The sequence below is a fragment of the Mobula hypostoma genome, chromosome 5 (genome assembly GCF_963921235.1).
Source record: "Mobula hypostoma chromosome 5, sMobHyp1.1, whole genome shotgun sequence".
NCBI lineage: Eukaryota > Metazoa > Chordata > Chondrichthyes > Myliobatiformes > Myliobatidae > Mobula > Mobula hypostoma.
The window spans coordinates 15821815-15836062 of NC_086101.1; the positions used below are offsets into that span (position 1 = coordinate 15821815).

General features: G+C 43.8%; 1 protein-coding gene across 1 annotated transcript in view; it reads right to left on the minus strand.

Moving 5' to 3' along the window:
• The window catches only part of LOC134346461 (uncharacterized), a 38450-nt gene extending 25885 nt beyond the window's left edge, over positions 1 to 12565 (minus strand). Inside the window, exons 1-4 of the mRNA XM_063047829.1 lie at positions 12513 to 12565; positions 10675 to 10798; positions 9136 to 9474; positions 3054 to 3392 (exon numbers count right to left, since the gene is read on the minus strand). Coding sequence (XP_062903899.1) covers positions 3054 to 3392; positions 9136 to 9474; positions 10675 to 10717 — 721 coding nt within the window. The 5' untranslated portion in view covers positions 10718 to 10798; positions 12513 to 12565. The remainder of the gene's footprint in view (positions 1 to 3053; positions 3393 to 9135; positions 9475 to 10674; positions 10799 to 12512) is intronic.
• Positions 12566 to 14248: the final 1683 nt, after the last annotated feature.

The following is a 14248-nucleotide window of genomic DNA, read 5'->3' on the forward strand; positions in this document are numbered from 1 at the left end:
AAAGAGACACCAGGATGGTGTGTTGTCTTCCGGGTGTTAGGGTCCTGGATGTCGCTGAGTGGTGGGAGAATATTCTTGAAGGGGAGGGTTAGAAGCCAGAGGTTTGGCTCCAATATATTGGTACCAATGACATAGACAGGAGAGTGGTAGATGTCCTGTGCAATAAGATTAGAAAATTAGGAAGGGGGCTGAAGAGCAGGACTTCCAACGTCCTCTGGATTACTCCCTGTGCCACGAGCTAGGGAAGGCCAGGAAGACAGTGCAGAAGAATGATTGGCTGAGGATATGGTACAGGGAGTAGAGTGTCAAGTTCTTAGATCATTGGAATCTTTCTGGGGAAGGTGTGACCTGTAAAAATGGGACACATTGCACCTGAACTGGGGGGGAACCAATATCCTGGGAGGAAGGTTTTCTAGTGTTGTTGGGGTGGGTTTGCAGGGGAGTGGGAACCAAAGTGAAACGGCAGTGGATGGGCGGTTGGTGCATAAGTGCAGACAGCTTGCAGGGAGTTTCTGCGGAAGGACAGACAGATGATAGAGCAAAGATGCACTCAGCCAGATGGTTTGAGATGTGTCTATTTTAATGCAAGGAATATCATAAATAAGGCGGATAAACTTAGGGAGTGGATCAATACATGGAACTATGACACTGTGGGTATTACAGTGACTTGGCTATCTCAGTGGCAGGAATGGCTGATGTGAGCGTCCGGCTTTAGATGATTCAAAAAGAACAGGGACGGAGGCAAAAGAGGTGGTTGTGTGGTATTACTAATCAGAGATAGTGTCACGGCTGCAGTAAAGGAGGAAGTCTTGGAGGGATTCTCCACAGAGTCTGTTGGGGGGGGGGAGTCAGAAACAGAAAGAGGGTAAAAACTCTTCTGCATGCTTTTACAGACCCTCCCCCAATAGTAGCAGAGACATCGCGGAGCAGATAGGGAGGCAGATTCTGGGAAGTTGCAATAATAATAAGTATGCTGTGATGGGTGGTTTTAACTTTCCCAGCTGGCATCTTCTTAGATCAAGGGGTTTGGATGGGGTAGAGTTTGTTTGGTGTGTTCAGGAAGGTTTCCTGATGCAATATGTAGATGCATCAACCAGAGGAGAGGCTATACTTCATCTGGTATTGGGAAATGTAGCTGGTCAGGTGTCAGATCTCTCGGTAGGAGAGTATTTTGGAGGTAATGATCGCAAATCTATCTCCTTTGTCATAGGGCTGGAGAGGGATAGGTGCACACAATTTGGGGAAACATTAAATTGGGATAAGGGGAGATGTGATGCTATTAGGCAGCAGTTTGGGAGCGGATGTTTTCAGGGAAGTGCATGGCAGGAATGTGGCAAATATTCAGGGGAAATTTGCATGGTGTTCTGCATAGGTATGTTGCTTTGAGGCAGGGGATGGATGGTGGCATCAACAAATCATGGTGTATAAAGGATGTAGAAAAATCTAGATCAGAAGAAAAGAAAAGTTTACGAAAGGTTCAAGAAACTAGGTACTGTTCGAGCTATAGAAAATTATAAGGTTGCTAGGAAGGAGCTTAAGAATGAAATTAGCAGATCTAGAAGGAGCCACGAGAAGGCCTCAGCGAGAATGACTAAGGAAAACCCCAAGGCATTTTACAAGTATGTGAAGAGCAAGGGGATGAGCCATGTGGGAATAGGACCAATCAGGTGCAATAGTGGAAACATGTGCATGGAGTCGGAGGTGGAAGCGGAGGTACTTAATGAAAACTTTGCTTCAGTATTCACCAGGGGAAGAACCTTGACAATCGTAGGGATGACTTACAGCAGACTGAACCGCTTCAGCATATAGGCATTAAGGAAGAGGATGTGTTGGAGCTTTTGAAAAGTATTAAGTTAGATAAGTCGCTGGGACTAGACGAAATATAACCCAGGCTACTGTGGACAGTAAAGAAGGAGATTGCTGAGCCTCTGGTGATGATCTTTGCATCACTAACAGGGATGGGAGAAGCACTAGAGGATGAGAGGGTTGCAAGTGTTGTTCCCCTGTTCAAGAAAGAGAGTAGAGATAACACAGGAAATTATAGACCAGTGAGTCTTACTTCAGTTGTTGGAGAAGATTCTGAGAGGCAGGATCTATGAACATTTGGAGAAGCAATCTGATTAAGGATAGACAGCATGGCTTTGTCAAGGACAGGTCATGCCTTACAAGCCTGATTGAATTCTTTGTGGATGTAACAAAATACATTAATGAAGGTAGAGCAGTGGATGTACTGCATATCGATTTCAGCAAGGCGTTCGATGAGGATCCCCATGCAAGGCTCATTCAGAAATTAAGAAGACATGGGATCCAAGGAGACTTTGCATTGTGGATGCTGAACAGGCTTGCCTGCAGAAGGCAAGGGCTGCAGATGGTTCGTATTCTACATGGAGGTCAATGATGTGGTCTTCCTCTTGGATCTGAATTTGGATTTAGAAATGTGGGTTAGTAAGTTTGCTGATGACACAGACGTTGGAGGTGTTGTGAGTAGTCTGGGGGGTTGTCAGAGATTACAGCGGGACATTGATAGGATACAGAACTGGCTGAGAAATGACAGATGGATTTCAACTGATATAAGTGTGATGTGGTTAATTTTGGTAGGTCAAATTTGAAGGCAGAATATAAAATTAATGGTAAGACTCCCAGGGCTGTAATGGCTGTCATGAGAGGGCACAGTTTTAAGGTACTTGGAACTAGGTACTGGGGGTTGTCAGAGGTAAGTTTTTCACACAGAGAGAGGTGGGTGTGTGGAATGCACTGCTAGTGATGGTGGTAAAGGCAGATAAGGGACTCCTAAATAGATACAGGGAGCTTAGAAAATAGAGGGCTATGTGGTAGGGAAATTCTAGGCAGTTTCTAGAATAGGTTACATGGTTGGCACATCATTGTAGGCTGAAGGCCCTGTAAAGTGCTGTAGGGTCTATGTTCTATGTTCTAGATCTCTGTTCAGTATCTGCCTCTCCAGAGAAAACAGCACACGTTCGGCCTTGACCAGATTCTGTTTGTGTGGTGTGTCTGATTTCCAATAACAAGGAGATACTTGAAGGCTGACTTACCTCTCACTGTGAGATATGTCCCCGCCCCATATATTTCCCATTCCTTTGTCTTCAACTTGCAGAAGTACATCGCAGAATCACTCAGCTGCACGTACTTCAGTTGCAGGGAAACATCTGAGCTGTTAGTGGAGGGATCATCCCCTTGAGATGTGGAGAAGTGGTCTGTGTACTCTGCTGTTTCACTGGTCACTTCTGTTCCATTTTGGGCACCCTTGACCCAGTGGTGCGACCATATCTTACTCGTGACATTGTGTCTGCATGGAATAACCACCGCCTCCCCTTCCGTGACAAAAATGCTGGACTTGTCCTGAATGACCACAAACTTCTCAGCACCAATGCCTGAAAGCAGGGAGCAAACTTTAAAATGGGTAAATTGGTTTATTATGGTCACATGTACTGATGTACGGTGAAAAACATTTTGTCAGCCATCCATACAAATCAGTTCATCACATCAATTCAACGAGTTAGTGCAAAGGAGGAACAATAACAGAATGGGAAATTAAGGGTCACAGTTACAGAGAAAGTGCAATGCAGGCAGAGAATAACATGCAAGGTAGATTGTGTTGTATTTTAATGCACAGAGCAGAAAGAATAAAATGGACAATCTTGAAATTCAGCTACAGATCAGTAAATATGATGTTGCGGCCATCTCTGACACTTGGCTAAAGGATTGCTGCCACTGGGAGCTTAACATCAAGGATATACGGTATATTGGAAAGATGGGTTAGCAGACGGAGGGGTGATGTGGCTCTGTGTATAAGATATAATATTAAATCATTGGAAAGAGGATGACACAGAATTGGAAGGTGTAGAGTCTCTATGGGTTGAGTTAAGAAACGGCAAGGGTAAAAGGACCCTAATTGCAGTTGTATATAGGCCTCCAAAAACAGCAGCCAGGATGTGGATTACAAATTACAGCAGGAGATACAAACAACGTGTCAAAAGAGCTACGTCATAATAATCTTTCTTTCTATATTAATCTTTTTATTGATTTAAAAGGAACATAAATACAAACAAGAGGAGAATTATCTAATATATATATCAATAACAATACAAACCGAGATTAAGATAGACATCATCAAAATCATACATAGTGTTAAGCTAGTATATAGTATATAATTAAAAAAAAACAGAAACAGCAATAATCCTGTTATCAGTTCATGAAGAGGAAAGAAAACAGCTTTGAATTTTAAATGAGGAAAAATAACCCCATTGCACTGTACAAAAAAAAAACCAAAAAAAAGAGAGAAAAATGGGACTGGGCAGTTCATTCTGAGGATACGACCAAAAAAAAAAAGAAATAAAGACTTTCTGATCAACTCTAAAACTGCGAAAAAAAGATTGAAAGAGTAATAAATCAAATTAAATGAAAGTATTGAATAAAATGTCATCAGATTTGTTCAAATTTAAAGGATGTATCAAATATCCGACTTCTTATTTTCTCTAAACTTAGACAGGACATAATGGAGGAGAGCCAATAAAAGACTGTAGGTGGATTAGAATCCTTCCACTTCAATAAAATGGCTCTCCAAGCCAACGAATTCCCAAAAATTGCTGTAAGCACATTAAGTTGTAGATCCAGATCCAAAACTTTTGTTAGCATTTTAAAAACATCTCTCCAAAAGTTATCTAGCTTTATACAAGACCAATACATGTGAGTTAAAGTGGCCAGCTCAGTGTCACATCTGTCACAAATAGAACTGATATTGGAGAAAATATGCGCTAGTTTATCCTTTGATATATGGGCCCGATGTACTACCTTTGACTGTATCAAAGAATGTCGGGCACAAATAGATGAGTTATTAACCAAATGAAAAATTTTACTCCATTGATTATCTGAAAATGACTCTTGAAATTCCGATATCCAAGCGCGTTTAATTTAATCATTAGATATCATTCGTGAGTTCAATAACCGTTTATAGATTATAGCTATCAACCCTTTTTGAAATGGTTTAAACTGAAAGAAAGCATCTGGCATATTAGGTGGATAAGCAGAAGGGTAATTTGGCAACAATTCCTAGTTGGTAAATATCTAAAAAAGTGTACATTAGATAAATCATATTTATCCACTAACTGAGAAAAGGACATTAAACAGTCCCCTAAAAACAAATCTGAAAAAGTTATTATTCCCTTGGTTTTCTAAATTAAAAAGGCCTTATCCAAAATTGATGGTTTAAAAAATAATTGAGCTGGATATTTCTAGAAAGGATAAAATTATTTAACTCAAAAATCTATGAAACTGAAACCAAATTCTTAATATATGTTTAATAATGGGATTAAAATCTTGTCTACTAATCTTAGAAAACAAAAAGGGAAGAGGAACTCCCAATAAAGAGGCCAAAGAGAATCAGTTCACCGAGTTTTCTTCCAAATCCAACCATGAAGGACATTCAAGTATATCTGAATAGTGAATCCAGAAAATAATATATCGAGTATGCATTGCCTAATAGTACATTCTAAAATTTGGCAAAGCCATACCACCATCCTTTTTTAATTTCTGCAATAAGGGTTTGCTCAGTCTAGAATTTTTATTTTATAGGCATCCGTTAGTCTCATGAGACCATGGATTTGCGCCTTGGAAAGTTTTCATGGTGCAGGCCTGGGCAAGGTTGTATGGAAGACCGGCAGCTGCCCACGCTGCAAGTCTTCCCTCTCCACGGCACCGATGTTGTCCAAGAGAAAGGTATTAGGACCGGTGTCGTCACAGAGCAATGTGTGGTTAAGTGCCTTGCTCAAGAATACAACACGTTGCCTCAGACCTTCAGATCACGAGACGAACGCCTTAACCACTTGGCCATCCTAAAAACTAGGATTTTTGTTGTTCCAAATATAAGATAAGATTATAGAATCTATTCTATCAAAGAACTTTTGAGGAACAAAGGAAGGAACTGCTTGAAATATATATAAGAATTTCGGTAAAACTATCATTTTGATAGCATTAATTCGACCTATTAATGATAATGTCAGAGGCGACCATTTAGAAAGCTTTTGTTTGGTGTCGTCAATTAATGGAAAAAAATATATTTAAAGAGATCCTTAAAATTTTTGGTAATTTTAATACCAGATAGGTAAAATAATTTTTAGCAATTCTAAAAGGTACTTGATGATTTGGGTCCGAGTAATTATTAATAGGAAGTAACTCACTTTTATGTACATTTAATTTATACCCAGAAAACCTATTGAATTCAGAAAATATAGATAACATAGAAGGAATAGATTTCTTAGAATCTGAAATATAAACTAACAAGACATCTGCATATAAATAAACCTTGTGTATTTTGTCCACTGCTTTAATACCCTGAACAGTGTTAGAAACTCTAAGAGCAATAACAAGGGGTTCTAAAGCCAAGTTAAATAATAAAGGGCTAAGACGACATCCCCGCTGTATATCCCTATATAATGTAAAATAGGGAGATTTTTGATTATCAGTTATAACCGCAGCCATAGGACCATGATAGATCAATTTAATCCAGGAAATAAATCCCGGGCCAAGATTAAATCTTTCCAAAACCTCAAATAAGTAAGACCACTCCACCCTATCAAGGGCTGTCTCCGCATCAAGAGAAACAACAAATTCAAATTCTTTCGATGGAGAAGAATGAATCATATTTAATGATCTTCGACGGTTAAAACGGCAGCCGGTGATATTAAACGCGATTCTGATACTGATTCCGTTTCTGGTTCTGATTCTGCCATCAGCTGGAGTTGGCATTGGGGGTAAAAACTTTGAAAGAATGAGGTGGTAAAACGTGAGCAGAAATATTTTAACAAAGAAGTGATTGGGCCAAGGACTGCACAATTCAGTAGTTGCTATTTTAAAAACATTAGACAATACCGTACAGTAATGGGCCCTTCGGTAAACAATGTTGTGACAAACTAATTGGTGACCAGATGTCCAATTAGACTAACCCTTCCCAACATAATGTCTGCATCCCTGATTTCCTGCACATCCATGCGCCTGTTTAAGTGCCTGTTCAATGTTCTATTGTATCTGCCTCTATCTCGACCACCACCAGAGCATTCCAGGTACCCGCCATTCTCCGTGTAAAACAATTACCCACACATCTTTGAACATAACCCCTCTCACTATAAATGCATTCGCGCTGGTATTAAACACTTTTCCCTGTGAAAATGATATCAACTGTCTGCTCTGTCTGTGTCTCTTATAAATAATAAACCTCTACCAGGTCTCTGCTCAGCTTCTGCTGCTCCAGAGAAAACAATTCACATTTGTCCAACCTTTCCCTACAGCACCTGCCCTCTAATCCAGACAGACTGTTGGTAAACTTCTTCTGCACCTTTTCCAAAACCTCACCCTGTTTTTATAACGGGGTGAACAGAACTGAATGCAATACCAGATGCAAACTAAATAATTATATAAAGCTGCAATGCAACTTCACAAGTCTTGAACTGATTACTTTGAGTAATTATGGCAAATAAACAGTAAGCCTTCTTTTCCACCCTATTAATGTATCTGGCCCCTTTCAAGGGAGATTTGCACTTGGAATTCAAGATCCTTCTGCTCATTGATACTGTTAAAGGACTTGCCACAAAGAGCGTACTCTGTGTATATATTTGAATAATATTAATGTTCAAGAGCGAACTGGGAGGTATTTGACTGGGAAGTGTTTGCCAGGTTCTGGAGAAAAGCTGAAGAGTGGAATTGTTGGTGCATGGACTCAGTACAGACAGAATGGGCCGAATGTCCCCTTTTGAAAGGTCAACTCTCAATTTCCCTCCCTAGATTCTGCCTGACTTACGAGTTCCTCCAGCATTGTGTTCCTTTCATTCCAGTTTCCAGCACCAGCAGCCTCTTTGGAACTGGTATTGGTTTATTATTGTCCCATAATCTGAGGTACAGTGAAAAACTTGTCTTGCATACTGTTCATTTTGTCGGCGCCCAACTGCCCACCATTGAGAACAGCTACCATAAACGCTCCCTGGGCAGGGCGAAAAGCATTATCAGGGATGCATCTCACCCTAACATGGACTTTTTACTCTCCTCCCATCCGGTAGGTGCTACAGGAGCCTTCGCTCCCGCACCAGCAGGCACAGGAAGAGCTTCTTCCCCAAGGCTGTGACACTGCTGAACCTCTCATCACAGCGCTAAGCAGTATTGCATCCGTATTGTACTGTCTCAGTACTTTTATATTTGTGTGCTGTAGCACTTTTTTATTCACAGTTATTTTGTAAATAACACTATTCTTTGCATTTCTGGTCAGATCCTAAATGCATTTCATTGGCTTTGCATCTGTACTCGGCACAATGATAATAAAGTTGAATGTAATCTAATCTAACCATTACGTGGCGCACGGTGAGGTAGTACTGTCCTCGGTAAATCAATAGCAGAGTGATGTGTAACAGTGACAGAGAAAGTGCAGTGTAGGGAGACAATGTCGTAACGAGGTAAATTATGAGGTCAAGAGCCCATCTGATCATACCAGGGAACCAGTTAATAGTCTTTTGACCGTGGGATAGAAGCTGTCCTTGCGCCTGGTGGTTTGTGCTTTCAGGCTTTTGTATCTTCTGCCCAACGGGAGAGGGGAGAGGGGAGAGGAGAGAATGTCCTGGGTGGGTAGGGTCTTTGATTATGTTGGCAGCTTTACTGATGCAGCAAGAAGTCAGCAGACAGAGTCCTTGGAGGGGAGATTTAATTTGTGACCACTCACCCCCTCCACTTTTTCTGTGCTGGAACGATTTTGTCATTATCCAGTTGGTGAAATTCCAACAATGAAAATTAAAAACCTGCAGATGCTGGAAATCTGAGGTAAAAACTGGATATGCTGGAAACGCTCAGCACGTCAGGCAGCATCTGTGGGTAGTGAAACAGAGTTAATGCTTGAAGTGGAAGATCTTTCCTCAGCACTGGGCAAAACTTGTTTACAAGATTCTTCTTTTTTCTTGTTTACCCTCCTTCTCTTCCCTGAGGACTGGTTACAGATCTGAACACTTTGCTGCTTCTCTCCCCACAGTAGCTGAGTGACTTGCTAAGTGCCTCGAGCATTTTCCAGCCTTGACCAAATTCTGTTCGGGTGGTGGGTCTTATTTACTGAGACAAGCAGATAGTTGATGATTGGCTTACCTCTCACTGCGAGATTCGTCCCTGCCCCATACATTTCCCACTGTATTGCCTCCAACCTGCAGAAGTACATCCCAGAATCATTCGGCCGCACGTCCTTCAGTTCCATAGAAACATCTGTGCTGTTAGTGGAGGGATCACCCCCTTGAGGTTTGAAGAAGCGGCCTCTGTACTCTGCTGTTTCATTGGTCACTTCTATTCCATTTCGGGCACCCTTGAACCAACGGTATGACCATACCTTATTCGTGACATTGTGTCTGCATGGAATAACCACCGTCTCCCCTTCTGTGGCAACAATGCTGGACTTGTCCTGAATCACCACAAACTTCTCAGCACCAATGCCTGAAAGCAGGGAGCAAACTTTAAAAATTGGTAAATCGGTTTACTGTGGTCACATTTTGTTCTTCATACATATCATTTTATCACATCGATTCAATGAGTTAGTGTAAAGGAGGAACAATAGCAGAATGGGGAATGAAGTGTTACAGTTACCGAGAAAGTGCGGATCGGAGCCTGGAAAAGAGGAACCTAGGAGTACGGGTGCACAGCTCATTGAAAGCGGCAGACAGGTAGTGAAGACAATGTTCAGTACGCTGAGCTTCAGTCAGAGCTTTGCGGACTGGAGTCCAGAAGTTATGTTTCTGTTGTACACGTCGTTGGTGAGGCTGCACTTGGGATATTTTGTACAGAATTGGCCACCCTGTTGTAGATGTTATTAATTAGAAAGCGCGGAGATATGATTTACCTGGATGTCGTCTGAAATTGGGGGCCCGAGTTACAAGGAGAGTTTGCATAGACTAGTACTTAATTCTCTGGAATGTAGGAGATTGAGGGGGCGACCTGATAGGGGTATATAACACAATAAAGGGCATAGATATTCTGAAAACAGCATTTTACACCGGGAGACCGGGGTGTTGTTAACAGCAAGAGAACATGGGTTTAAGATTAGACGGGAGAGTTTTGAAAAAGATGTTAGATAATTTCTTCACACAAGCGGTGTTACGTGGTTGAAATGAGCTGACGGAAATGGCGGTGGCGGCGAGTAAATTACAAACATTTTAAAGCCTTCTAGATAAGTACATGAGTAGGAGGGATTTAGCGGGCTGTGGGCCAAACGCGGGCAGATGGGACGAGTTGGCTGGTTAACACGATCGACAAGGACGAGTTGGGCCGAAGGGCTTGTTTCCGTGTTAGGAGTCCACAAAGGAAGGAGGGAGAAGGGAGAAGGCGGCATCCTCAGTGTTCGACCCAGAATTCAGCCCACGCTCCTATCCCCCGTCGGCTAGTCAGGGGGTCGATGTCGGAAGCCTGGAAGGGGCTTGTTCTGCTGCGTTTGTTTTTTGTTTTCTGTGTTGCTCTGCCGACATTGTGGACATTAATGTTGGCGCTGGAATGTGTGGCGACCCTCGGGCTGCCCACAGTGCCTCCGTAGGTGTGTTGGTTGTGAACGCAAATGAAGCAGACGAACCTTCCCGCTTTTCCCGCGCTGCCTATTGCCTTCTCCCCCAAGCTGCAGCCGTAAAGGAACAGAAAGTTACTTACTGGAGGAGACGGTCATTAGCCACAAAATAGCGCCCACCTTCATCGTTACTCCTCTAAAGCAGAGGAGATATTTAGTGTTCGCTACTTCTCCCTTCTTACAGCCGCGCCTCCCTCCTCGTGCAACCTGTTGGAAAATTGGGAGGGATTAAGTACTGTCCACTGGATTTTTCCAATTGATTTCCGAATCACTGGAACGAGCTGGATAAACCTCCAGCGGAGTTACAAAGAGATTAGAAGCGGGGGAAGCGTGACAATAAGCGGTTCAGTGACGTTAGGGTCGTTGAGCGATGAGCCACGTCCTCTTCCTGGTAAGATGCCCTTTTGGACTGACAGATTCCAAACACAGTTTCACGTTCAAATCCCTCAGCGCGCAGCGCGCGAAGAAGGCAATTCAGCCCACGCCGATCGCCGGCTCTGCTCAAGTGCTGACTGGGCTACTCATTCTCCCCAACTTCCCTTCCACTCCTCAAATAATTGGTACCCACACTAGAGACAATTCCCAGATCCAATCCACAAGTCGTAGAGGCGCGAAATGAATCGTAGCACCCGGCGGTGTTGGGGGAGCCCACACGGCTGGTGCATCCGCAGGGAAACAGGTGGAATATGCAAACTCCACCCATACAAAATGCACCAAAAATCGGGGTCGAACCCGTGGACGCAGGAGCTGCGAGAAAACAGCGCTAACAATTGCGGCAATGGTTCTACGTATCAAACCGAAATGGTTAATGTAAGCTTACGAAAATGTCGTATCTCAGTTAATGTAAATTATTTCGCATTTGACTTCAATCCCCACAACAACGTGTCACTTTAACGGAAGAGGTTAAATAATTGGTAACATATCAATTGGTAGTAGTTGGTGAAACGGGCTGTCCAGGGAGGGGCGAGCACCTCTGCTGAAGCGGCTTGACCTCTCCCGGGACAACTCACCTACCCTTGGGTTCCACCAGACGCTCAGTTCCAAGTACCTGTCTGCATGCGAAAGCGGCCACACTCGGTTACACCGGTTCGACCGACGGGCTAAACCAGGTGAAGACAGCCGGTGGTCCTCATACTCGAGTGAGATAGGGAAATCCCTGTCCTATCATACGAAGGAAACTAGTGGAAATCTATGGAATGGGAAACAGAATTAATGTTGAACTCATCCGCCGGTCTGGACAGATGTGATCAACGGTGAGATCCAACAGCCAGATCCAACAGGCGGGAAGGCGGTTCTGCAACACTCCGTGGACAGCGCACGGCATGACAAGGCACAGAAGATGTCATGGTCACCCACTACAACCAAGGAAGACCCCAGTTTGTGTCGACTACTCGTACCACTGCACCCGGACATCCGAGGGCAAGAGTGTGGAACTGTCCCAGTTAACTTCCCCACGTTAGAAACCCCGCTCAGGTCTCCTGTGTTTGTTGGTACGCCGGGCAACCGCCAACAAACGAATCACGTCGTTCACACCTCTTGACCGAATAGATAAAATAACTAAGATAGTATTTTGTAGATTTTGGAAATCTGAAATAGCAACAGAAAATGCTTAAAAAAAAACTCAGCAGGTCAAGCACCATCTGCGGAGAGAGAAACAATTAATATTTCTATCCTGGGCCAGAGCGAGATGTTAACGTTTCGGTTTCTCCTGAAGGATCTCAGAACTGTAAACATTAACTCTGTTTCCCATTCCATGGGTTCCCATTGTTTCCTGTTTTATTAGGAAGTAGGGAAGGTTCCACAATTCGATGCAGTTCATAATCCGTAAGGGAACGGAAATTACAGAAGTTTTGTATAGTCGAAGGCAGATTCTCCCCGATCACTCCCGGAAGAGCTAATAAAGGTTTAGTTCTAATTCTACCTTTGTCTTTTGTCAAGTAAATCTTCCGAAAGCCCACATGCGTCCGATGTTACTACTCCCTGCCGATAAATCCGGCTTGCTTGCAGATGTCAACTAACTTTGCAGTAGATCTTTACCCCGCACTTCACCATTTGGCTGTCTCACAGCGTCCGGTTTCCGGCCGCGTGTAAAACTAGTCGCTCAGCGTTCGGCAGCTGCGGTAGCGGTGTGAAGAGCTGATGCATGCAAACCGCCCGCTCCATGTTCAGCCCAGTGCGAGGCCGCTCTGACTCACCGCAGCACCGATTATAGGATTATAGGAAGGATGAGCAAAGGGTGCAAAATAGTTTTACCGGGATTCTGGCTAGATTAGATGCCTTCATATGGCTTGTGTTATATTATGAGGACAGACTAGACAAGTCGAGGGTGTACGATAGGAAATGCACTAAATTATCAAAGGCATTGATAGGGCAGGTATTAATAAACTTCACAAAGGCAGAGGTGTCGTATACCAGAGAGAATGGGTTCATGGACAGGAGTAAGAGAGGATCTGAGTGAGATTTTTTTTGCTTCAGAGGATGCTTGGAATCTGGGATACAATGTCTGAGGGGTGGTGAAGGCAGAAACTCCTACTGCATTGAAGAAGCATTTGGATGAGCGTGAACTGTAAAGGGGGAGAAGGTTGCAGACCACGTGCTGGTAAATGGGCTGAGTACAGAATGCGACTTGTGTGTAGGGTAGTATAGATAATTTGGGACAAATGAGCTCTGTGCTGTGTGATTCTGTGGGTCACAGTCATGCACACACTCCTACACACAAATATACACACTCATACAGAAACACACGGACATACACACAAACACACACGCACAAACTGTTACAAGCAGCGACTGAAGCGAACACAAGAGCAGGACACAGGCACGGAGATACGGTTGAGAGGTCACCGTCACGAACGTGGAACAGATAACCAGAAAACGGGGTTTTCTTGGAATAACTTGAAACTAGAGCTGAACTTAGAACAAAGGGTTTTCAGCGGTCGGGAAACGAAGTTATCAAACGGGAAAAGACCATCGAACAGGTGATCCGTGGTCGTGACGCCAGAGTTCTTATCCTGCAGTCGCTGATGGAAACCATGTGTGCTGAAATTAAGTGAACTAGCAGCAATTGGGAATCTAACGACTGGAATTAAGGCATAATCAAGGAGACAGGAGGGAGATGGGGGAAGCCAGACGGGACCATGACAGTAACCCTCCCCATCAAAGGGAGCCTCCAGGCGAACCCGCAGGCTTGTCTGGATGGTCCCGAAGGAAGTCACGGATGAGGGACGGGTCCAGGATGAAGGAGCGGTGAATCCAGAAATGTTGCTCCGGGCCGTATCCTTCCCAGTCGACCAGGTACTGGAGGTCCCTGCCCCGACGGCGCACATCCAGTAACCACCGGACGGTGTACGTTGGGCGGTCATCGATTATCCGGGCCGTTGGAGGGGGTTCAGTCGGAGGGCACAAGGGGCTGACGGAAACCGATTTTAATTGGGAAACGTGAAATATAGGAAGGATGTGCATAGATTCAGGCAGTTTGAGTTGAACCGTCATGGGGTTGATAATACTCTCAATCTCGAAATGTCCCAGGAAGCGAGGGACGAGCTTCTTGGGATCGTTCTTGAGAGGAATGTCTTTAGGCGATAGCCACGCCTTCTGCCCAGGTCGATACTCATGTGCAGGAGTCCGATGGCGATCGGCACTCCTCCGGTTGCGGTC